This window comes from Boleophthalmus pectinirostris, unplaced genomic scaffold, assembly GCF_026225935.1.
Source record: "Boleophthalmus pectinirostris isolate CB_2022bp ecotype Guang Dong unplaced genomic scaffold, ASM2622593v1 HiC_scaffold_12, whole genome shotgun sequence".
NCBI lineage: Eukaryota > Metazoa > Chordata > Actinopteri > Gobiiformes > Gobiidae > Boleophthalmus > Boleophthalmus pectinirostris.
The window spans coordinates 12,332,320-12,359,994 of NW_026571018.1; the positions used below are offsets into that span (position 1 = coordinate 12,332,320).

General features: G+C 37.0%; 1 protein-coding gene across 1 annotated transcript in view; it reads right to left on the bottom strand.

Moving 5' to 3' along the window:
- Positions 1-2,445: 2,445 nt before the first annotated feature.
- esama (endothelial cell adhesion molecule a) overlaps positions 2,446-27,675 on the bottom strand; it is a 138,327-nt gene continuing 113,097 nt past the window's right edge. The window contains exons 2-7 of the mRNA XM_020920634.2: positions 11,184-11,335; positions 8,495-8,699; positions 7,853-8,008; positions 7,276-7,398; positions 5,229-5,361; positions 2,446-3,779 (exon numbers count right to left, since the gene is read on the bottom strand). Of these exons, the coding sequence (XP_020776293.2) occupies positions 3,248-3,779; positions 5,229-5,361; positions 7,276-7,398; positions 7,853-8,008; positions 8,495-8,699; positions 11,184-11,335 (1,301 nt within the window). The 3' untranslated portion in view covers positions 2,446-3,247. The remainder of the gene's footprint in view (positions 3,780-5,228; positions 5,362-7,275; positions 7,399-7,852; positions 8,009-8,494; positions 8,700-11,183; positions 11,336-27,675) is intronic.

Below are 27,675 nucleotides of genomic sequence, written 5' to 3' on the forward strand. Positions count from 1 at the left end.
GACCAAAATTTGGGCTAAAATTATACCAAATAAAAATAATTCTCAAAATCTAGAATTTCCCAGTGTTTCCCAGACTTTTTTTTCTGGGAACCCATATTTTTTAAGTCACAAATCTTCGCAACCCAAATCAGCCAACATTATTCGTAAATCACAAAATAAATGTGTGACCATTATTCAACATTAATGAGGATATTTTATTGTTGACTGAGTGATTGTGTCTCTCTGAACAATCAGTATTACTCAAGTTTTAAACAATGAAAATCAATAATTGAACCAGCAATAAAAGGATCCATAAATCGCCTATTTGGACTTACATGAAGATCGTGACAAGGCAACCCCAAAAAAATCTCTTGCGACCCACCTGAAGGTCGCAATTCAGTCTTTGGGAAACAATGATTTAGACTATTGTAATTCAAAACACCTTCTAATTTTCTTTTTAATTTGAATGAAAAAAAGAAACAGAAACTTTAATTTCCTCTTTTATTGAAAATATTATACAAAGCATTTTTTCCATGAACATAAATATGGATGGTACAATATTTGAAACTGCCATTTTCACACATAATACATAAAGTATACAATCCATCATGGCCGACCTTTTTATGGGTTTTGTGCTATTCTCCAGATGTAGAAAAATAAAGGCTTGTGTTACATCGTTAAAAATCCATATTGTACATCTATATATAATAAGCATGTATCTTTGAAAAAACTGACAATGTGGAAATATATTCAACAATAGATACCTTACAACTTGCAGTTCACCTTCGCACACCGAGCATATGTTACGAGTCCTATGTTACCATGGAAACGGACTTCAGCAGACATGACATCCAGTGTAAAAACCGTACAGCAGGATATCCATACATAAACAACAAGATAGGCTATGTGGGCTGAATTTAATAGGCAGTTTACTCAGTACAAAATTTGCTTAAAATTTGACATCTATAAAAGGCTTGGTTGACTACAACGAAAATCAATTGGTCTTGTAATTGGCTAATATATTTTAAAGCAACACTGTGTAACTTTCTTGTCATGTGACCTGCGTGATTCAATGGAAATATAAAGTCAGGACATTCTCTATGGAGATAAGTGCGTTTTATGTCTATACTGTGGAATATTATAGTCAAAAAAAACCAAAAAAACATTTCCATGGAAACAAGCAGGAGGAGCCCCTCCTCTAGGCCAAATCAGGTTTGTGGAGATGCAAGGCCGCTCACAGTAAGGAGGCATGTTTTTCTTACTTTTTTACTTTTACTTTTTCCAGTGCTATAAAAACAACCAGCATCCAAAAGAAATGTATTGTAGTTGATTTCTTTAAAAGTTGCGCAGTGAGGCTTTAACTTGACTTGTTTTTAAAGTTATAGCTGCAGAACCCCCATACATTTTTTATTTTGGTATTTTTTGCCAATAATTTTAATATTTTTTGACAAATTTGGACAAATTTGGAACATTATTTCGTCCATACAAAATTTTGTCCATATAAAAGCCTCGTCGGTAATGTTATTTTTAATTTTGTATACATGTGTAATAGTCCTCTGCTTTCTGCTCTTCTTGACCAAACAGAATATACGTTAACTCACTGATAAATATCTCACAGCAAAAACACAAGATTTGAAGTTCAAAAATAGGCACCTTGACGTTTGAATATTTGTTCCTCTTAAATTGTAACAGTCTGAGAAAGTGAGACTAATGGCAGTGAATAATTTCTAATAATACTATATCAGCCTAACAGAATTCTAGTGATAAAAGCAAAATAATAAACATTTAACATAATATCTTTGGTTCCAGTGTTTAGGCATACAAACAAACATACAAACAAACAAACATAATTTTAAAAACCCACAGACTGTAGCAGAGCTGTGGTCCTGTCACACTTTGAGAAATTCAACATATATACACATAATAATGCATAAGTGATAAAAAAAAAACAACTTAAAGAATACATTGTAAAATTGCAACATTAGCGTGTTGATATGAGTAAGCTTAAGCTAGTATGAAATATTGTACACTGCATAATTGAAGCTCAAAATATGTTTTTTACTTTTTCATAATATTTCCGACATAAATACATAGAAATCCAGTCATTAAAACATTTCAACATATTAAGCTAATTGCTTTAATTATAAATAAGATAAACTATTGCGGTTGGTCCCTTTTGATCATTATGAGCAAATACTGGGTTTGAAGCAGTAACAAAATGTCAAATATTAAGTAATACGCTTCATTTTTAACATACTAATGTATTTGTACATCAATATAAATGTCCAGACCATTTCAATTTCAGCCATATATATATATATATATATATATATATATATATATATATATATATATATATTATATTATATTTATATATATATATATACCTTTAAATTGTGGTTTATAAATTTTGGGCTTAAAGAATTTATTCAAGTCTATTTTTTCTTTTAAACTGCAAATGAATAAGATAATAAATAAATCTCAAAAAGTTATGTTTACAACCATTTGTTTTTCCATTTCAATATTTTCAAGGACATTGTCTACCACTATATACATATATATATATGTATGTATAGTGAAAAATTTTAAATGATCAACATTTCAAGTATTACGCTTTCATTTTTTTAATGTTGTTTTGATGTATTTTATATATCTTCACTTATTGGACCCATTCTATCAGAATATTCTAAAGTATAGTTTATTTTTTTGAGTATTTTTTTCATTGCAGTAGGCTGTAGTGATGGGTGGACCAATCCAAAAGTATCAATTCTGAAAAAATATTGATACCTAAAATTTTAGTAAATTTTGGAAAATGCAGATAAACTATATAAGCATATAACTTTAGATTTTAGATCAGCTCAAACTGGGACGAAGCAAAGATCCTGACGCTAGGGTAAAGTTCTCTAGAGTAAAGGAGTTTCAATGCACATTAATACAAACTCATTGGTATCAGAATCGGAACGCTGAAGCAAAACTTGCCATAATATTACTTGGTATTAGACTAAAACAAAATTGCCCTTCAGCAGCAGTCTCCAATTTTTTCATCTTATAAGTAAAAATCATTAAAAAACATTACAAACAGACAAGACCATAATATCTGAGAAAAGTATGAAACCTACCACACATTTACAGTGCATATCGAATCCTACCTAGAGCAGTCCTACTGCCAAAACCGCTTCTTGGCACGCAAATAAGCAAGTTCGGTGAAGTTTAATATATGAAATGTCGCTAACTGTTCATCGCGCTAATACATATCGTAGCTGCACCGTTAGACAAGAGACCCCGCCTGGTTTTGAGCGGGCACCATGATGGGCACCCCTCCCATGCGTGCGATGTTGGCGTGGGTTACCGTGGAGGCGGGCAGGGGCGGAGGGGACGGTGCCCGGGTGTGGTGGGCGTACGTCTGGGGCACCGCCTGAGCTACCGGTAGATGCCCGTAGCGTTCCGGCTGGGCTTCGGAGGCCTGGGCGATCGGGAGCGTGCTTGTGTTGTTGTTGTAACCGAAGTGGGTGGGCGTCGGGGTGGAGGAGCCGTGCTGCCGGGAGGGTCTGTAGCCCGCCATGCTGCCCGTCGCCGTGACGATGGAGGCGGTGTCCGAGGCGGCTCGCTGGGGGTACTGTTGGAGTTGTTGGTGAGGGTGGCTGTGGTTGTTGTGGTGATGGTTGTCGTGGTGATGGTGGGAGGGTTGGTGGTGGCGAGGACTCGAGGCGATGGAGGACAGAGTGCCGTTTTTGGAGATGATGTCGGAGCCCATGTTGCTCTTGGCCCACGAGACACGTTTAGGGGCCTGGGCATCCTCTCTGGAAATGAGAAAATATAGAAAACAATTCACATTTTGTACCAGGATTGTCACCATGTTGTTTACATTAGCACATTAAAGGCTCCATATGACACAACACTGACTGTTGAGTAAATTGAGTCAAATCATTTTTGCTACAGTGGTCCCTCGTTTATCGTGGAGGTTACGTTCTAAAAATAACCTGCGATAGGAGAAATCCGTGAAGTAGTCAACTTTATATTTTACAATAATTGTATCTGTTTTGAGGCTGTAAAACCCGTCACCACACACTTTATACACTTTTTTCAGACAGGACAGTTACAACCCTTTTTGCATCCTTCTTAAAACAGTTTACTGCTGTCGTCCTTATGTTATTTTCCTCCTTCTTTATGTAATTCATTTATTCTGTAATGGAGCCCTACAGCTGCGTAACTTCTACTTTCCTTCAGCATGTTCAGAAGTCCAACTTTTTGTGTGATGGTTAGCATTTTCCTCTGCCTTTTGGGTGCAAGCGCAGGAGCCTTTGTTGGTGCAGAATATTTCGTTGACATTGTGGGTTTTGTCGGGGAGAAAACTTGCAAACCTACAGCACTTTAGAATCACACTGCTAGAGATCGAACATTTATGTAAATTTGGCTGAACACATTCTGTACTGTACAGGAGACAGGAGTCCCTTAGCCAATCAGGACGCAGCGGGACAAATGCAATACGCGTTTATACACTGTAAAAAAAAAAAAAAAAAAAAAAGGCATGCAAAATTGCACCCAAAAAAATCAGCGAAACAGTGAGACCGCGAAAGGTGAACCGCAATATAGTGAGGGACGACTGTACTTATTTAGAATTTATTATTACCATTTATATTTTCACTCTTTGTTATTATGTTATATTGTGTGAGCTACTATGTCCAAATAATTTCCCTCGTGGATCAATAAATTTGTCTAAGTCTAAGTAAGTAAGTAAGTCTTTATTTATATAGCGCTTTCACAGACATTTCTGTCCCCAAAGACGCTTTACACTTTATTCAGCATTTTTCATTTAGCATTCATTCATACAGCATTATTCATTCACTCTTTACCCTGGTGATGGTAAGCTACTATTGTAGCCACAGCTGCCCTCTGGCACACTGACAGAAGCGCGGCTGACCACCACCATCACTCACGCACACACCACTTTCATACTAGGCAAATTGGGCAAAGTGTCTTGCCTAAGGACACGATGATTGAATTGATTGTATTTAACTGACCATGACTATCAACTGTTTTATGGAGACCTATGCAGCATGTTTTGGGTTGATGAGGGAAACCGGAGCAAACCCATCCAGACACGGGGAGAAACATGCAAACTCCACACAGAAAGGCCCGGGCGACCCCGGGATCAAACCCAGAACCTTCTTGCTGTGAGGCATGAGTGCTACCCACTCAGCCACCGTGCCGCCAAGTCTAAGCTTCTCTTATGGCTTTACATCACTCACTTGATCTCGTTGGCCATGTCGTCTTCATTGTCCCTCCTCTTCTTCAGCAGATACAGGATACACAGGAGCATGAGGAACAGGAAGCCCACCACGGAGCCCACCACAGCGCCCACTATCATCCCCACATTGGTCGCTGTTTGAAAACACATAAGTAAACATTTTATTCTATTAGAGCAAGCAACAAGATAAGTCCATTAAACTACCTCAGATAAGTACAGTAACCTGGGTCCTGAGTCCTTTTTTGACATATTTATTCATTACCCTCATACATTTTCTAGTACTGTATTTTTCAGACTATAAGGCGCACTTAAAATCCTTAAATGTTCTCAAAAATCGACAGTGCACCTTATAATCCGGTGTTCTTTATGTTTTATTTCTGGTTGTGTTTACTGACCTCGAATTGATTTTATATGGTACCTGGTGCTCATAAATCTGCCAAAATGTTTTAGTACGTCTTTGGTAAGATACAGAGCGCAGAAGGAACGAGATGTTTTTTTCCAGCGCTTAGTTTTGTGCAAATTAGCCATGTGCAGCTGCATTAAACACATTATTACTCAATGTTTATTTGAGTCCTCCTCGTAGGAAACAAACTTAAATTATCCACCCACATTCACATTCATAATTCACATTCACCAAGACAGAGAGGCAACAACAGGCGAATTATCTCCCAATATCTGCCAATGGATCGTGGACGCCTGGGCTAAGGGATCAGTCTCAAGTGTCGTTCAGTTGTTTCACTTAATGCACTTTATAATCTGATGCGAATTATGTATGAAAATAGATGAGAGAATTCAACATTAATATTGCGTCTTATAGTCTGAAAAATACTGTACTTATTAGAAGAGTTGTGTCTGGTCCCCGTTTGGGTTCAAAGAACTACAGACCGAGAAGAACATAGTCCAGCTGTAGATCTGCCCGTAGAAGTGACCTCTGAACTTTAGGGGTGTAACGATATCCAAGTCTCATGATACCATATTGTCACAATATGAACCTCACGATACGATATTTACTGCGATATCAAAGGAAAGCTCACGATTAGGGATGTAACAATACCTAATAATACAATAACAATATATATACAGTGTTGGGGAGTAACAGATTACATGTACCAGAGTTACATAATCAGAGTACAAATTATGAGTAACTGTATTCAGTTACAGTTACTGTTTCAATGAGTGGTAATTGGATTACAGTTACTTTGTTGAAATAAATGGATTACACAGAGGTATTTTCCTGTTTTCACATTTTGGGCTATATCCTTTTCTTTTTCTTTTTTTTTTTTTCTGTAATTCCTAAACTAAACTAGGCCTAAACTAGAGCTAAACTAGATCTAAACCAGGTCTAAACCAAGACTAAACCAGGACTAAACTAGATCTAAACTAGATCTAAACCAGGTCTAAACCAGGACTAAACCAGGACTAAACTAGATCTAAACTAGATCTAAACCAGGTCTAAACCAGGACTAAACCAGGACTAAACTAGATCTAAACCAGGTCTAAACCAGGACTACACCAGGTCTAAACCAGGTCTTAAACCAAGTCTTAAACCAGGTCTTAAACCAGGTCTAAACCAGGACTAAACCAGGTCTAAACCAGGATTAAAACCAGGTCTAAACTAGATTTAAACTAGATCTAAACCAGGACTAAACCAGGTCTAAAACAGGATCTAACAGGATCTAACAGGACTAAATCATCCTGCATGGACCTTGTCTCCTCCTCTTCTATCAATAATATTTTTAATACGGTTAAGTAAAGTCTGGGCTTTTTATTTTCTTTTAGCAGACAAAACATCTTATGCTACAATATTCTGGTCTTTGCTTCTCTACAGCAAATCAAGTAATCCAAAGTATTCAGATTACATTACTCACTTTAAGTAACAATGGATTCCATTACAAACTACATTTTGGGGTATATAATCTGTCATTTGTAGGGGAATACATTTTAAAAGTCCCCTTCCCAACACTGTATATATATGATAATCCCTTTGAGCACCGCCGTTTTCTAACCCAGTAGAATTGAACCATCTTGTGCTGTAATGTGGTACGTACATGAGATGACCTCCAGGTTGATGAAGCAGCTCTCGGACCCCGCCGCGTTAGAGGCTGTGCACACGTACTTCCCCGACATACTGGAGCTCAGGTTGGCCAGCTTCAGCGTGCCCGTCCTCTCATCTGAACGACAGCAACGACAACAACAAACCGATCAGGAAGGAGCTAGTGGGATTTACCTGAAGACCACCCCCTCTCCACAAAAACCTTCATCGATTGATCTAGTTTATGTCATACCTAAATAGTTGTATTTTCTTTCCATCAAATGCAATTCATTTTGTAATTCTTCAGTAAATAAATAAACCATTCATACCCAATACTAAACCATATTATATCCAAATAGTTATGCTTTCTTAAAAAAATCTCTAAAATGTATTCCTGTATTTCTCTACCAGCGCAATATTCAGTTTTGAAATAACAAAATGGATCGTTCTCATCACTCTGACATTTAATAACAAAGATAATGACATTATGAAATCAAAATATCAAAAAGAAAAACTGATAATTTGTCATTTTCATAAACAATGCACTTATATATATATATTTGAGTATAATGTTGTATTACTTTAGTACTGACCAAGCATAGGAGAGAAGAAAACCTCAGATGTGGGGCTGGTTTTCTTCCACTTGTACATGGGGACGGGTTTCCCAGAACTGGACGTACAGCTCAGCGTCACATTCCCTTTAGCCACAGGTTTACCAGACAGAGAGCACTTGGGAACAGCGGGAGGAACTGATGGGACACACCGAGATAACAGAGGTCAGTATACTTTATCGATAAAATCTCCAAAAAGACATATCACAATTGTTGAAAATTAATATTTTGGAAGGTTGGTTATGGAAGAATGTTACAGTATTTGAAATTGACTCAACTGTGTGCAGATATATATCCTAATATTATCTATGTTTTGATTTGTTTTATATTGTGATATTCATGTTTTTCTTATTCTGTAAAGCACTTGAATTACTACTACTGTAATGTTTATGTAATAATTAAACAAACACTATGCCCTAATAAAACAAAATATCTAGTTAGGCAGTGTTGAAATTTTTACTTTTTACAGTATACAGACAAAGTCATTTTGTGGTGTGTTTAAATGAGTAAACTGTAACTATGGATTTTAACACAAATCATATTTAGTATAGTAATTATTACATGAAAGATGACATCTTTAAACTGTAAATAACCAAAATCCTGTGAGTACTTCCATGTTTGTACCTTTGACATCGAGGCTGAGCTGTGCGGTGAGCCCCGGGCTCTGGGTGGAGATCACCTGACACAGGTACTTTCCTGAGTCCGACTCCTGAGTGTTGTTTATGTACAGAGAGATGTTGGACACAGGGTTTGGGTCTGTGAAACCAACTCTGTCTTTGAACTGAGTTGAACTGCCCACATTCACCGAGTCTTTAGTGTATGAAATGATCTGCACACAAACACACAAAGAACACAGAAATATGTTAAAGAGGATGTTACACTAATATTTATGATCCTTGAACCACGTACTGAAGTGGTGGTTGTTTAATCTTCAGTTGAGTGACTCACGTCACTCTCCTGAGTAGGTTTATAAAGGTTGTGGAGTACATGTGTAAACTGGACTGTAGGGCAGGATTATCTTGGGTCAGAAGGATTTAAAATACTACATGTATTTATGTATTTCCCCGAAAAATAATAAATGTCAAGCCCTTTCCTGACATTTACAGAGGAACAGACAGGACAGAGGAACACCTGACACTCGACCTGTCACGATAATTACTACATCGATTTACTATATTGTTTGGTGTATGAAAGCTGGGACAATATATTTATCATGAGTACATTTTCTTATAGTGGCTAAAAGGACACAAGGCATGAAACTAAAACTGTCTGACCCAAACTGTACTCAATGACCATACAGCACAAAAACAACAATTTATACAGGTAAGTACTAGTAAACTATGTATACATTTATGTAAAAAGACAGAATAAACTCATTCACTAGTCAGCTAATTAAATCAAGCACAAAGGTGTTTGAAAAAAACAAACAGATATGATTTATTAAAGACTGACTTGTCAGGAGACATCAGCTAATGCTGAATCATAACGTAAAAAGATAAAAACATTCCCATATAAGGCAGCAGTTTAAATATACAAAATGTAACAATACAATATAAAAATAAAACAAAAAAGAGATAAATAATGTATATATACAAAAATATTCTCCAGGAGGGTTTGATCTGTAAAAAAGATTTCTTGGCAAAAATATCCTATTTCATCAGTTACAGAGTTTTACCTCAGCTGTGAGGAGGATCTGGAAACCACAGAGCACTTTGAAGCACCTTCATTCATGTCTTTGGCTCTGCACCGCGACTGAACAAGCAACACTACTGCAGCCCTGTTTAATCAGCTGAGCCTTTCCCCAACGGCAGCTCATATTTAACATAAGGATTATTTTCCCAAACTCCATTTGTACAGCAATGATAAATCACAATGTATTCAGACATACATTTTTTTATTTTTCGGAAAAGCCGCCATTTAATCCCCATGTTTAAAGATGGGGTATTAACTGCTAACACATCACATATTTAGATCACCATGTTACCTTTGATTGTTTTGAAAATGCTATATTTGCCAAAAACAATGTACCAACATGTTTTATAAGTTTAATTTTTCATTTTTGAGTCTCCCCTCCCTTTGCTCCCACATTAACTCACTCCCAAGTTGCTGTGTACAGTTTTATGATTTATGCTTTTTTATATTTATGAAGAATTTTCATGTGGGAGCATGGATGATGTAGACTTGTGGGCGGAGCCTTGCACAGAATGTTATAGTTAACCATAAAGAGAGTCTGAATAGGGCAGGGAAGAGATAATTTTTGATGAGGAAACAATGTTAGAAAATGTTAGTATATGGTTAACATAATACCCCCCCTCTAAACAAGTGTAGAATTTGAATTTATTTTTTTTACTATAAGTCGCCCTTTTTTTCATGGTTTGGGTGATCCTGTGCAACGGTGCGATTTATATATTCAAATGTTCACACTGACAGCCGTGAGAGGCTCTAGGCTTGTGTGTCAGTATCTGCTGCTCCTATTACTCCTGTACCACTGTCACTTCGCTCTACTGTGCATGTCTCCTGCAGAAAATGCAGCTGTCCTGTCTGTATCATGTCAGTCGATCGCACCATTACTTCTGTACCACTGAAAATTTGAGACAACTAAAAAGACTGAATACAAACGCCCCCAAAAAGAAAATCATATTTTGCAGATTACAAGGTGCAAATAGCGAAATATGCAGCTGAAAACGGTAATTGAGCAGCAAGTTTGGAGTGAGTGAGAAATTTGTGACACCAGGAGGGTGCTCCATGCAACTTTCCTGGAAGTCACTGGATGAATTGACAAAGCCTTCAGTAACTTCAGTGACAACCAAAACCATCCTGTAAGGATCCAAAAAGGCCGGAATAATTCTAACTGGAACTGATGCTGAGTCTGACGACAGCTACGCAGAGATTAAGCAGTGTTTACCTCCGGTAACGGAGTTACTTTGAAGTGACACCGAGGATGAAGAATTCAATGGATTTAGTGATTTGGGGTGAGATGGATGTTCATATGTGACGTTAACAGCCTGTTGTTCTCTATTTTATTGTCATCACTATAAGAAGAAATTTTGGTTCCTGGTTTCTGATTTTATTAAAAATAAATTTTCCTAGAAAGTGCGGTGCGATTTATGTGTTTTTTTCTTCTTCATTACACATTTTTTGGCTTGTACAGCTTATACTCCGGAGCGACATATAGTCTAAAAATACATTATTATTATTATTATTATTATTATTATTATTATGAAATCTGCATTAGAACACTATGCATTTTACTGCCCCCATCAGCATTAAATAATATTGGCCTATAGAACACTGTGATGTTCTTTGTTCTTACCAGTTGCGGTTTATCAGAGACAAAGTTCCAGATGACAGTGTTGCTGCTGGGGTCAGTTCCCGGGGGGCTCCTGTATGAAGCCAGCAGCACCACAGTCTGTCCCTTTATCACATCCATATTGGTCTGAGGCATGATGATCTGAGCCCAGAGCCCTGCACACACACAAGAAGCAGCAGGTTAGAAGAGGAAATGTACTGTGCAATTGCAACCATTAAAACATGACCATACCAACCAAAGACATAAAGTGTTAATTTACATAGTTCTCAAAATCCCTGTAACTTTTGATAAGAAAACTAATATTTCTAAAAAATCTCATTGGTAAAGTGATAATGTCATACTCCCAATAATGTCCTGTAGATTATAAAATGTAGTGTACTTTGCCATGAAATATCAAAAAGTACCGGATCGTTTCTCTTATTTCCTAAACCCTCAAACTCGCTGTATGACAACAAAAATCAGTTTCAATAACTTGGCGGTTTTTCATTGAAAATATACAGTAGATCTTATGCTCATTTGTCACCATATAGCTGATTAAGCCTGAGCAATATTTGAAACTTTTAATATTAACTTGTTTATGTCTATGAGAAAAATAAAATAATAACTGCTAAGTTCGATACAATAGAAATAATAAAATGCATGTATTGTAGCAGAACCACAATAATGAACTTGATTTAAACAAAAAACAGTAAATTTGGCAATTCACAATCCAAATTAAAAACAATCAACATTTGTATCAGATTTTTATTCTGAATTGCTCAGTTTCAGATTGCAACACAAAATCCTAGATCTATGATATTCATCCGGCTGGACAAGCAGGAGAAATATTTTTATATGCAAATCCGATGACCTATATAATATTATATAATGTTTAGTTTTTTTATTTTTCACTGTTTTCAAGACAAAAAAGAGTAATATTAAAGTCGAATAAACATTTGGTTATTACAGTTCCAGTCTAATGTAGCTATACAGCCAGTAGGAGGCAGCAGAGAGCTAAATCCCTCACATTTCACACACCATAACACAGAAAAGCCTGGTTGTATGCGTCTTAATTAGAATTCCTTATCTATAGCTGCTTGAATATGACCAACCAATGACCTCTATGCCTCATCCTGCCAGGCTAACAGCTAAAAAGAGTGATGTCAAGTTAAATGCTGAAAGGAAAAGTGGGTGAATTAGTGTTGGCTAGAGGAGCAAGGTGACACAAGCTCAGCGGGATGCTACTCTTAATATATCTTCCACTTATCCATCATTCATTTTTTACTCTCATCTTCGGGGTCTCTGCTCTTGTTTTTACATTTTTGATATATTTTTATTATAGAACTTGTGAAAATGTTTTCGTTAAAGGTCCTTGCAAAAATGACTCTTGTGAGCTTTAAGTCAAGTTATAATGCCGTTATTGCCTCAAATAAACAGACCTGGAGTTGTGTTTTGTTTCATTCACACGATAGATTAGTAGAGATTGGTAATTCCAGAGCTGAAATTATCCAAATGATTCTAGTGAAGGTGTATATGGAGGGAGTTTAAAAAAAACAGTGGAGCACTTCCGATAATTACCACATGTAAAAACTTACATCGCATCAAGTTTGTGAAGTTGCTGTGTACAGTTTTGTATATTTATGGAGGGCTGTGGTGTGGGAGCTTGGGTGCACTGAATCTTAACAGCTAACCATAAGGAGGGTTTGAATAGGGCCCAGAAGAGCGCTAAAATGCATAAACTTGCATGAATGACATCTAAAACCTCTTCAGGAATGTTTTTGATGAGGGAAAAACTAAAAAGAAAATCTATAAAACTCCCTCTTTAAAGGTTAGAGCCTGGGTGAATGTGGGGGTAATGAATTCACTTGAAAAACAAAGAGTTCAATTGCAAAAACTGAAAAATTGTTAATCATCATCTACAGATATTATCAATGACAATAATGTACAGTGACTTTTATCAAGGAGTGATGGAATAGTATCTAAATTTCAATAAAATCATTTCGATTTTGACAAACATTTCTGTACAAAGAGTAGACTATATGCATCTGATCTACAATGACCAGACGTTCCCATTTACCCGGGACAGTCCCAGTTTTGAGCCCTGTGTCCCCTGTGCCAGACAATTTATCCAAAACTAGTGGATCTCAGTTTGAGGGCCTGTTTACATGAGAATGCCTGCGGGTAAAAACAGCAAAATATTTTTGTTTTGTTTTTGGGGCTTAAAAACGCAAAAATCTGAAACCACCCTGCAGAGTGGAAAAGTTGAATACGCTCCACCGCAGTGTTTCCGTCTACACTGCCCAAAACGCAAAACTCTGGTCAGATCTGCTCATGTCACATATGCGTTTACGTCACATACATCACCACCGAGCCGCCTGGCATGCATACCCAATCGAATTCCTCACACTTTTGCGTCACCATATGCACGCAGATTTCCTCCCGAAAACACTTGTCTAAACACAGAATTAAAAGTGAACACACGACACCACTTCTGCGTCTTCTGTTCAAACCGTCATCATATAAACGTAGCCTTAGACAAGAAGAGGGAAGCGTGTCTGTGTTTCCTCAGTCTTATGTTCCCTCATTTCAAAGTTTTTTTTTTCTTTCCAAAATTAGGCCCTATGTTCCCACATTTCCTTTATCATCAATTTGCATCAAATTTGATCCCTATTTCTCCCAATTTGGCCGTCAATTACACCCAACCTTTTAACCAGCAGCAGTTGACTACAGATGTAATGTAGAGGTCATGGTGCAAAGGACCCTAGGTTGAAATGACTCATCCCTTTAAATGCGGTATAAAAATGAAAATAACTTGAATTAGAGTTTCATTTTGAGAAATAAGAAAAATATTAGAAATGAGGGAACATAGGGCTGAGGGAACATACGGCTGAACCCCAAGAAATGTCCCAGGTGTCCCTCTTTTTGACCAATCTGATCTCTGCTGACAGTAAAGAGAGGCATTTGTTTTGGTAAAATACAGAAAAGCTACTTAAAAATTGCAAAAACACAACGAAAATGTGACCATGCTGACTCACATGTAATGAAGCATCACAGTGCATAACAATTTTATTATTCCCAGGCATCACGAACCGGGGAAGTCCCAGTTTTTTTTTTTAATTCTGAAAATCTGGTCACCCTTCATAAGCCTCTGATCATTATTTAAAATTGCACTTGTTTGTTTTTGTGAATGAACTTGTCAGATATTGTAAACAGACTTAAACTTAGACAAAAAATTTTTTGATCCACAAAGGAAATGAATTAGACACAGTAGCTCACACATAGGGTTGCCAACCGCCCCTTGAAAAACGGAATCGTCCCATATTCAGAAACAAAAGTGCGCGTTCCGTATTGAGCTGAAAAGGGACGACTAAAATAGGGACAAATCTAACATGCACATGCTTACATGCTTAACTGGTCAAAACATACAATAAAACCAATACACTTTTAAAATGTGACTTGTTACTCCACGTCTGCCTCCGGAGCTCAAATCGACAGCATTTCGACTGGAACTATGTGGCTCAAATCAACTGGACATCAGCCCTGCCAATGAGGTGTCCCTTATTTATTTTTCAGGGAGTTGGCAACCCTACTCACACATCACAATATAATATAATAACAAAGGGCAAAATATAAATACAAAAATAATAAATTCGAAATAAGTAGCAAGAAAGAGCAAGAGACAGTTGTCAAATAAGACATAATTATATAAATGTAAATGTACAAGTCAAAATAAAATAGAAAGATAAGTAATAAAGGTAACACTTTATAATAACTACACCTTATTTAGCCTTAACAAAGCATGAACAAAGGTTTAATTAATAATGAACAAAGACTTAATTAATAATGATTCACGCTTAGTAACTACTTAATTACTACCTTAATTAGGACTTGCACTGAATTTGCCTGTGATATAAATAGTTACTCATAATTATTTCATACTTAATTACTCATGAACTAACCATTTGAGCATTTATTAATCATTAGTAAGCTATGAAAAAATGATTTACTAATAATGCAAAGCAATGATAATTCAGGCAGCTATTATCTGTTAGTTAAGTCTTTTTGAGAGCTTTTCTAAAGTGAAGACGAATTATCATTTATTAAGCATTTACTAAGCGTGAATCATTATTAATTAAGTCTTTGTTCATTATTAATTAAGTCTTTGTTCATGCTTTATTAAGGCTAAATAATGTGTAGTTATTATAAAGTGTTACCGTAATAAAATACAAAATCACAGTTTTATACACGAGGTCATAGGAAGTAAATGTGTAAATGGTAATTGTGTGAAACTTCACTGTGGGAGCCCATTTTTCAAAACTTCAAAACTTCTAAGAACCTCGGAAACATTAACGCCCTTTCCCTTCCCCAGACGCCTCCATCTCCACGACTTTTGTGCGGTAAAATCAAACCAATCTCGCAATTAAAACTGTTATTGTCGCACACAGTTTATAGAAGGAGCAGGTGAGCGTTTAAAATTTAATAGGCCTCCCGAGTGGCTACATGTATGCGCCCGTGAGCCTGATTGACGTGCACATTATAGCGGCAAAAAGATTGAAATCTAGCTAATAGCATTCGTCTCTACATACGAGCCGTCCGCCGCCAACCCTGGAGACGCGAGCTGGCGAAAGCAGTTATTTTCACCGCATGTTGATTTGAATACAAAACAACAGCGGCGGCGAGGACAGTATGGCTAATTAGCGTAGTTAGCACAGTGTCGCTAAGTCTTCAAACAGCTAAAATATGATGCAATAAGATGTAAGTGTAAAGTTTTTTCTGTTTTTTTCTTTTCAAGGCTGGGATGTTCTGTCCGGAGGGAAAGGGAAGTCAAATTTATACATGATATCCAAGTCTGGTCACGCGGTTAAATTTGGGATTTGGAAGTTGGCAAAATTCAAATTGTCGCTTTTGGCTTTTTTGGAGACGCCACTAGTTTTCAAAATGTCCTTGCAAGCCACCATAGAAGAGAAGTTATTGTGGATTTTATTATCCATGTTGAAAAAAGGTTGTTGTTGGTATTTAGTGGGTAAACTGTAATTTGTAATTCATTAAGAAGTTGTCGATACGATATCTCGATACATAGGCCACGATACGATACATATCTCGATACAGTGAGCTTTCAACTCAATGCAATATATATTTAAAATCGATTCAATACAGTTCAATAAGAAATAAAAAGCTAAACCATGGCTGTAATACTAAAAGTCTTTGTTAAACCACTTCTAGTGCAAACTGAATATGAAACACAAACATTTTAATCATCAAAACAGTAAAAATGTCAAATGCGTTGCATAAACAAATATAATTTAGAATTTATTTAATTTAAAAAGAAATAATTTAGTTAAATATACCAAAAATATATCGATACAACAGCCCACAATATCGATACTGTAGTGTGTTTTCAAATTTTCTTTTGAGGACCCATATTTTAAAAGTCACAAACCTTCACAACCCAAGTCCACAGATATTAATAATAAAGGTGGATTTGACCATTATTGACCATTATTGAGGATATTTTATTGCTGACTCAGTGATCATGTCTCTCTGAACAACTGATATTACCAAAATTTTAAACAATGAAAAACTGTAATTGAACGAGCAATAAAAGGATCCATAAGTCGCCTATTATTAAATGTAGACCATTTTTTTTCCTTTCAGCATTCAATTGAACCAACAATACTGGAACAAAATAGTCAATAAAATCATTACAAAAAGATTAGAAATTATACAAAACATCTTAACATTTCAACATGTGTCAGAACTGTATACTGTAGACCGACATGCAGATCGTGACAAGGCGACCCCAAAAAAATCTTTTGCGGACCACCTGATTGTCATGATCCTGTCTTTGGGAAACAATGCAATAAACAATACAATATATCGATATTTCATCATTTTTGCACACCCCAATGTGGCAAAACAGTAACATCTCCATGGAGACGAGCAGGTGGCAGAAAAGTTACAGAGTGTCTTTCTTTATGATGATTTTATCTATGATTAGATTCTGATCATGTTGGGCAGTTAATTAAAGGGCTTCTATTACGTCATTTTGTGATCTGTTGTTATAATATTGTTACTTTATCACAAACAACTGGAGTTGTGTTTTGTTTCATTCACCCTGCAGATTTAGGCTTAGTTCTTCTCTCAAACACAAAACACTTTTACACTTTGTGATGTCACGTGGTAATACAGGAAGTGCTTCAATGTGTTTTTAAACTCCATACACCTTCACTAGAATCACTTGGATGATTTGAGCCCTGGAATTGTCAATCACTACTGAAAGGTAAAAGTTAACGGTTAACTTGAAAACTATCTGTACATGACATCACAAGGTGAAATGGAGGGTTTTGAGCTCTGACAGATAAACCAGGATTACTCAAACATGTGTGAATGAAACAAAATACAACTCCAGGCATGTTTTGATGGGGTAACAACATTGTAACATGTCTTAAAGCTCACAAGAGTCAGTTTTGTATAATACTAACTATATTTAAGTTGTCAATGAGCCATCAACTAACTAATAATAATAAAAGAAAGACAGCAGTGATGTTGGCTTTGTTCATGAGGTGTAATGAAATAACGTCAAAGTATATATTTATAAATCAAAGTGTAAATGTCAAATATGACGGTAGTACATGTGCGGAAAGGAGTGGGCTCGACTTGTGCCATGGGTCAAGTGAGCAGTGAGAGAAATGAAGACATCTGCCAATCAAAGTCACAACTCCACAGCAGCGAGTGAGCAGAGAGAGACATCAGATTGGACCAAGTTAGGATCAGGAGAGGTTGAATAACACTGGAGGTACTGTAGGTTTGAAGCACCCTAGAATACAGATTACATTAAAACTACAATGTAAACTGACGACAGAAAAAGAAAAATGGGGGGTTTTAGGGTTTTAGGAGATCGCTTACGGGTAAAAATGACAAAATATTTTATTGGATGTGCCTTTGGTTTAGAGGGTGACGGCGTTTTGGGGCTTAAAAACGGAAAAATCTGAAACCACCCTCCAGAGTGGCAAAGTTGAATACGCTCGGCCATAGCGTATTCAACTTTCAGCGACTACACTGCCCAAGACGCAAAACTCTGGTCAGTTCTGCTCACGTCACGTACGCGTTTACGTCACATACATCACCACGAGCCACCTGGCATACATACCCAATCAAATTCCACACACTTTTGCGTCAATGTATGCACGCAGATTTCCTCCCAAAAACGCTCGTCTAAACACGGAATAAAAAGTGAAGACGCAACGCCACTTTTGCATCTTCTGTTCAGACCGTCATTATATAAAAGTGGCCTTAAAGATGATCTATTGCAATTGTGTCTGCTAAATAATTTTAATCTATGTCACCCGTGTATCACTGTTCAATTTTTAAATCTCAATTTTAATTTAATTTCTTTTAATTTAATAAGAGAAATGAGCGTGCTGACTTCCGAGATGAACTAACGTCGCTGTAAATGTCATCACAACAAACAGTTGGCACCTGAAGATCACGATATAGTGAGTAGAAGATTTTTTATTTGTACCAAAATTACTGTGATGATGGAAATAAAACTGAAGAACAGAGCTGTGGGCCTATGTTTGTGGCAGTGAAGATAAGGCGTCTTGAAAATAAGAGATTAAGGATTACTCAAACATGTACGAATCGCTCCTAATACAACTTTGAGATAGAAAATGAGAACGGGAAACAACTGTAAAGTGGTTTAAAACTCTGAAAAGTCGATTTTGCATAATCACTAAAGCAACAGTTCTAATTTCTTATCATTTTGAAACCCATGGAGGCAGTATATTTTATTTATCAATGATTTCTTAACAAAAAATATAAAGTAAAAAGACTGTGACAAAATGAAATGACAGTTTGGACCTACACAGGACCAAAAGAAGACCGGACCGAATGCAAACATTAATAACACCATCATCAGCTTCCCTCGAATTATATTTTAAAAAGTTCATTGAATTGAGACAAAACAATAACTGTGTACACAATTTTGAATGTAGGTGAACTCATATATGAACTACATTCCCCATCTCCCCAACAGTTGATTCACGTATTTCGATTGAGAAAGACTAGAGCACTTCTGAGTGTGTCTGCTGCTTTGTAATACATTATTTAGTCAGCAAAGAGCTACTTGACGCATTAGCATTCGCAATGTTTAGAGAAATGGCTTTACTTAATTCCATAAAGCAGCCATTGCGTGTGCTTCTCCCTCTCCACAACCCCTAACATCTACTCAAAACGCAAAAAACAAATGATTTCCAACACATGTAATTGATCTGTCTATTTTTCAAGGATAATTTGGATAAGATGAGCTAAAGGAAATGTTCAAGTAGACAAAAATTATGATGATTCAGACATAAATATTATTACATATTTACTACTACTATTTTACTACAGCTACATTTGAGATATGGAAGACATCAAATATATGAAGCAAGATAGATTTGTGTAGTAAAGAAAAAAGTTAAATAACTCTACTAAATATTTTTCCACAAAGCAAATGGTGGCCACTTTGAGGATTGGAATGTAAACTATATATTATTATTGTGATAGGCCTAACTATGTGCTGTAACTTATAATGCCCATCTGTGTCGTTCAGACTGTCATTAAAAGATCAGATACAAGCAGCACAGGGGCAAAAAAAAAAATCTGATTTGGGTCACTTCAGGCTGCAGTCTGAACATAGCCTAGGTTGTACTAAAGTGCGAGGTAGTGCCGGGGATGGGACTTTCTTTTCTTTCTCTTCAAAACTGCAGAACTGAGAGGCCCCATCTTTTCAGAAATAATGAGTAAAAAATCTGCTATTTGCCATGATACAATAAGATGCCTGTCAATACTTAAAGGGCCCATATTACACAGTTTTCTGATCTATGGTAAAATGTTGATTCGTCACCACAAACCTGAAGTTGTGCTTTGTTTCATTCACATGTTTAACACACAAACTCTGCGTATTTAGGCTGAATTCTTCTATAAAACAAAAAACAGTTTATTTCAAGTTCTCCACTATGTATTTAAAGATGCACTATGTAACTTTTTGGTTGGGGGTCCATCACCTTTTTGTTTCTATCCATATGTCATTGTTCTTCCTTGAATGTTCCACAGCTCTACCTTACATTTATTCAATTACAGGTGGTTTTATAGCTGAAAAATATCTCGAAAAACAGGCATTCTGTCTGTGGGCGGGGTTGCCTCTCCACAGATCTGACCTGTAACTTGGCCTGGTTCAGTCCCCATGAAGATAGAAATGTTTAACACCATATTGTGAAACACTCCAGACAAAGCAATTACTTCTCCACAGAGAAAATACTTTGACAAACCCTCCACCAGAGAAGTTACACAATGCAACTTTAAACTGCTTAAACCTTCACTAGACTTCACTTATTTGGATAATTTCAGCCCTGGAATTGGCCATCTTTGCTGAACTAAAGGTAAAAAGTAGCTGAAAACAACTATTACATGACATCACAATGTTGAACGAAGCATTTTGAGCTTTGGAGATGTTGACAGAGTAATAAGTCAGGTTTACTCAATCGTGTGTGAATGAAACAAAACACAACTCTGGGTATGTTTTTGATGAGGTAACAACATTATAACAAGGCTAAAAGCTCACAATTGTAAATTTTGCGTAATATAGTACCTTAATCAAAAAACTGCAATGTGTTCCTGAAAAAAATATACATGATAAACATAACAGATTGACTATCCCAAAAAACTATCCTAAAAGTAAAAAAAAAGCTGCAATAAATAAAGGGCAGAATGTAACACTGTAGTAGTTGTGAGCTGTTGTGAGCTGGTGCAGTCCTGACTGATGAATCGGTGTGGGGACGCTGGGATCAGAGCATGTGTGGAGATGATGGAAAGAGGCTTAAACACAGTGACTCATACTGGAGCTGAGGCTGGAGGCGGCTCACTGTGTCCTTGCGTTCAGAAAAAAAAAAAGAAGAAAAAAATAGGTTGAACTATATGCAAAAGAATGATCAAAGACAAAAGGGTGCGCTGTAAAACTCAAATATGTTAGATTAAAGGTGCACTGTGTAATTGCTAAGGTGGATGGGTGGACTACTACTTACTTGTCTCCATGGAGATGTTATTTCTTTGCCTGGAATGTTCCTCAATAGGGCATTAAACACATCTCCCTTGCTTTTATTAAATTACAGGTGTTTTATAGCTCAAAAACACCTTAAAAACATGGATTCTTACCATGTTCAGGTTTGCTTCTTCACAGATCTGACCAAGTAACCTGTCTCCATTATGATTGCAAAGTTTATTTACGTACAGTACTTTGTAATAATCAAGGCAAAACTGTAATATCTCCATGGAGACAATCAGATGGTGGACTTCTACCAGAAAAGTTACAAAGTGCACCTTTAAGTCAGAGAGCAATATTGATTGAACACATAATAATATATCCAGAGAACTAAATAGATTTTAGATGGAAATTATAATAAATGTTTTTATTGTATTAAAAAATAATAATAATAAAAATAAATAAATAAAATAAAATAAAATAATAATAATAATAATAATAATAACATCAATAGTAATAATAACAACAATAATAATAATAATAATAATAATACAAAATTTGGAAAATCATGCTGAGCCTGTAGTGAAAAATGCTACGAAATGATTTATGATGAGTTATCTTAAAGGTGCATTGTGTAACTTTTCTGGTGGATGATCCTTCAAATGCTTTTCTTCATGAAGATGTTATTGCTTTGTCTGGAATGTCAGATCTGTGGAAAGGCAACCTTGCTCACGGTCAGAATATCAGTATTTTTAGCAATAAATCCACCTGTAATGGAATAAATGAAAGGTAGAGCTGTTTAATGTCATACTGTGGAACATTCTGAGCACAATTCCATATCCACAGACACAAGAAGGTGATGGACCCCCAACCGAAAAGTCACACAGTGCACCTTTAAATAATAATAATGACAGCACAGAGGACAAACCTAAAATCTGCAAATGTAAACAACAATGCAACTCATAAACAAGAAACATTAATGCTGTAGTTTGCCTGGTTCAGATTATACATTTCTTTCACGGTGGAGTTTGACAGGATTAGTTTTGCAGTGTAACCATGGTGATTTTGAAAGTCCCCAAATCTCCGCTGGTTATAAATAATTTGAGCTTCTTAGAGAGGCAGTGACAAGCAATTCCTAATAAGAGATTTTGTCCTGAGGTTGCAGTTTGAGTTCGCGCAGCTCCCAGTGGGACATTTCATTTGTGAAAGTGAGGCTAAATCTGCACTGGCTCATTAGACTGGATGAAGTGCTCTTCCTGATCTAGAGACCACCCTCCCTCTCCCCCCTAAAATACTAAACAAAACAAGTAGTGCCGTAAGAAGATTCCCTGACAGAAACACTGATGAATGAAAGTGGGTGGAGAGCTCCCAATCCAGAAATCTCCCACGCGTCCTGACAGAGAATTGTCACAGTGGAACATGTGGAAGCCTGATTTTGGACAAGTTTGAATATACTAGTTTGCAAATTTTGTAAAGTCATATGTTTTTGAATATATTTTTGGGTTTAATAAATAAAAAGCATTTAGCACCTCCCAGAAATTTGGACAAGGGCAAGAAAAGGCAAAATACCAGTGCATTTTACTATTCTTTGGCACAAATTGGCAGCCATGAGTTTGACAGCCTGCCCCCAGACAACTAAGACTACGGCCTGAACAGAAGACGCAAAAGTGGTGTCACATCTTCACTTTTTATTCCGCGTTTAGACGAGCGTTTTGGGGAGGAAATCTGCGTACATACGGTGTCCAAACGTGTGTGGAATTCGATTGGGTTTGCCGTCTGGTTCATCTGAAACGAACTGGTGCATCCAGAATTTGACAGCGGTAACTTTAGATCCTTCTTTGTTCACTAATAATATCTCTGCATATTCTGTACATTTGTCGGGAGCCACCTGTAGGTTTATTAGAGCGGCCAGAGCAACTTGAAGGTCCGACACATGGAAATAATCTGACATGTTTGTTTCTGTGTATGTATGTGACTTAAACGGGTACACGACGTGAGCAGATCTGATCAGTTTTATGTCTTGGGCAGTGTCGACTGAAACGCTACAGCAGAGTGTATTCAACTTTTACACTCTGGAGGGTGGTTTCAGATTTTTCCATTTTTAAGCCCTAAAAATGCCGTCACCATCTAAACAAAAGGCACTTCCGATTAAATATTTTGACATTTTTACCCGTAAGCGTTCTTGTGTAAACAGGCTCTAAAACTGAGTCAGAAATATTGTTTAGGAAATGTTATTAAAAGTTTATCTTTTAAACACATCCAGAATTAACAAAATACCTAAAATATGAACTGACAAACTACAGAGTGGTCAGCTGTTTTTTGTGGCTACCTCACACATACACACACATTTTTTTATTTTGTTTTCTGAGCTTGGTTTTTAACATCATATCATGGGACTTTGATCAACTAAGATAAGGAGCATGTGCATTTCAAAAGACACCAAAGAGACCATGGAGACGGTGCAAGAGGCAAGGCTAAGGAGTTAGATCTGGACATTTGAGATGCGACAGGCTTTTTACACCAAATCTGGCAGAGGATCTTCAGAGGAAACACTCCGAGACCTTCCAGAGGAAACACTTTGAGGGAAAGAACTTGAATGAATTTCATCACCAACCGAAATAACAGATCAACAGAGTAAAAGCAAGGCCTTTCCTACTGTGTATAAATACAACTACAAGGTTACATAACATTAAGCTGGCACCTGTATTCTGCAGTCCATTAAACCTTCATTTATATCAAGTGTCTTATGAGCTCCATGCGACCAAAACACCTGTATAGTGCCCCTTCTATCTTAAATCCAGATTAACATAATTGCACTCCTGTTAGCGTACACAAAGATGAATGGACTATAGTGTGGCTAAGTAAGACGCTCTTGTTGAAGCAGATTTAGTCAAATTGTCCATTAGCTGCGGTGAGACCTCTGCAGACCTCATTTACTCCTCTGTCTCTGCCTCACAGACCCATCTGTCACCAAAGGACATGAAGAGACGATCATAGCACAGACTCAGAGATGGAGCTGCCACAGTGGAGAAGATGGAGTCGTACTGTCCAAATTAGGCTGAGACGTGACTGTTTTAAATCACACCCCTCTGGTCTTTTCATGTGTCGATATAGCACTATACTTCAGTATTAGAAGCTGTGACAAAAACAGAAACGTCTCAGTTTTGTAGAAGTTTAATGCTGGTTGGTTTAGTCTCTTTAGTTAGTTTTTACATTTTTCATTTTGACAGTTTGACTACTAAAGGAAGGTATTGTTTTAATTTAACTTGACATTTTGTGCTAAAAAGCAGGCTATATGTCGTGGGTTCTTTTTAATGAAAGGAAATAATATGGCGTAGTTAAAAACGGTGATTGAGAATTTATTAACAGTAGTGCTCAAAAACAGTGAAAAATTGAAAAAAAAAAAAGAGAGATATATTTACAGATTGTGGTAGTCTTTAAATAGCTCCTGAGCTGGTGCCTGCGGTGCACACAGCTCGCCTCCTCAAAACACACTACCTCTGTGCAGATGGGAGTCCAATTTTATAGTACGAGACTCCTCCCCAAATGAGTTAACTAACAAAAACGTCTTTTTCTCTACTAATAGAAATAAATAACTGCCCCTTTTAATATTAATAATAAACTCCTAATAATAAACTTTAAACACAGATAGCCGCTAAGGGGGCTAACTGGTATATTAAGCTTTTCCCCAATCCCATAGAAAGACGGGCAATAACGTCTTTCCCCTTGATCAAATTCACCAAACATTCTTGTTGTTCAGGCTTTAAATTCTTGATCTCAGGAATCAATGCCAACACAGAATGTATGGCTTTTTGCTGATTGGCTGTTGCCCAGACTCGCACTTACAGGGTTCTTGGAACTCGTCTAGTGTATTCAGATTCCTGACCTAGTCGCTGGAGAGAAATGAAACTGAGCAGAGGCACTAGGTGGCGCCAGCCTGGGTAGAATCTGTCTACTCAACCAATGATTGATATGTTGAGAGCGGGATTTGAACAACCTACCACCTACCACTCTACCAACTGAGCTACAGTATGTAGTAAAGTGACCCAAGGACACAAGAACTTAATGACCTGAAGTAAAAAGAAGTGAAGCTGCCAATCTGCACCACTGGCCCACTGATCCCATCAATCACGGTGTCTTGCTTAAGGATACAACAACTGTTTGCTTTAGACCCACTGTTGCTCCACTGGTACCAAATATGCCCAGCAGAAACAACAATTTCCATAGCCAATCTAATATTATATGAAAACCAAAAACAGCAACATCAAGTAAAAAATGTGTTATTAGTGAGTAGATTAATTTCTTTATATGTCAGGTTTTCATAAATTTATTACTTGGTTTGGTGGAATAATACTTCTGGTAAACATTATACTTTCACATCAGTTAAGTGAAAGTTTCAGATAAAAAGTTTAAAAATACAAAAACACAGGAAGCAGCGGTGAGTTATAAACACAGAAAATTTGATCCAAAATGTAGGGAAAATTTACGCCCAGGAAGACATTTTTCTGACTGTTTAAACATTGATTAGACACAATAAAGGCTCTTTTGTTTTTGTTTTTTTTATTTGTCATTTCATAACTATTGTGTACACTGGATGAGCTCTGACCATTACTGTTGCTAGGTAACGGTTAAAAAAGCCTAAACAAACATAAACCTTGGACGTAAGAAACATAAGGTGAAATGAATTGTCTGTTATATTATTTTATTGTATATAAATTGTGGATGTGTTAACAGTCAATATACTGTAAGCTCTGGATGTAACAATGTCCAAAACTCACGGTACGATATTATCACGATATTCATCTCACAGAACGATATTTATTGCAATATTTTTGAAGAGGCTAGATGGGACACTTTTTTGCTTTTAAAATACTTTGACAAGATTTTGGTGTGAATTATTTCCATCGTAATCCCAAGAATTCAAGTAAAAAACATATTTCTTCATGTTGTTTGCACTGAAATGAATCATGGGATATGCAGTTCCCAATGTTTACAAGCTGTTGTTACTATAAAACCATGAATTTAAGGAAAGGAACTTTTAATTAGATTTATTATGACAGCCCACAATATTATTGAGAGACTTTTGACGATATGATATCACGATATTTCGATTATTGTTACGTTTCTACTGTGAGCATTTCCAGTACATAGACGGTGGTAGCTCTGTTGTCCTCATTAGCAATAAAAATGTTGCTCCATTCTTGTTTTACAGACTTCAAATACACCTGAGTTGTGTTTTTGTTTTTGAGCTGTAGTCTAGAAACAACCTGCTGTGTAATACATAATTCATAGTATTAGTTCAAAATGGGCCTTGAAGAGTGACCGTTACCATCCAGCACTTCTTACAGCCACTCTCATCCGGCTTTCTTACTAATCAGTCGAATTTTTGTTTGTGCAACTGGCCAAATGACAGGAAAGGCTTTATGGGCTGTTTACAGATCCAGCCTTTGAAATACATGGAGTTCACTGGACTCTTTCAAGCTCGTACTCTGGGTGGAGAGGGGCAGACGCTTCCTGCTAACCTGCACTGATAACTGCTAAAGAAAGATTTAATGGGATGAAGTGTGTGTGGTAACCATGGAGAGTGGAGTTAGAGTGATGCTTAAGGGTGCATTGTGTAACTTTTCTGGTTGGAGGGTCTGTCAAATGCTTTTCTCCATGGAGATATTAGTTCTTTGTCGGGAATGTTTCACAGTATAGCATTAAACCTTTCTATGTTCATGGAACCCAAACTAGAGCAAGTACAGGTCAGATCTGTGAAGAGGCAACATGGGTCACAGTAAGAATGTCTGTTTTTCCAGGTATTTTTGAGCTATAAAACATATACCGTATTTTCCAGACTATAGGGCGCACTCTTGAGACTCCAACCCATCAAAAAACGACCGCTCACCCCGCAATCCGCAACACCCTATACACGAATCCACTCGGGTGTCCCAGCATTACTTCAGTAAACTACAAAGCCGCACCACCCGCAGCGCACGCAAACACACACGGAGCAGACAGCGACCGCACAGCAAAAAACACCCGCAGCCACACTCATTACTCCACGCGGACAAGGAACGGAACGGAGGAACGAACGGAAAAAGCGAGTGCAATGTGCCACTTCTAGCCACAACTGAACAACTGAGTCACTGCGAACACGCCGACAATCCAACGGTCCCAGAAAAGCATCATTCCAACGCGCCACAATTGAACAAAGCCGAGAGTCACCGTGAACGCGCCAAACAAAGTCCGACTGAGCCATCCAACTGCTGTGTTTCGTTTAAAGTCCGGTGCAGTTTATTTGTGAAAAAAGTTTGAAAATAGACCATTTAATGACAGTGTGCCTTATAATGCAGAGTGCCTAATAGCCCGGAAAATATGGTAATTTCATAAATGTAAGGTTGAACTAGTCCAATGAGGTTCATTTAGTCTTCTGACTGTTATTAGGATCTTTTTTCAGACCAAGAGTTTGTTTCCATACTTTGGTCTGAAAAAAGAACCTAATAGCATACA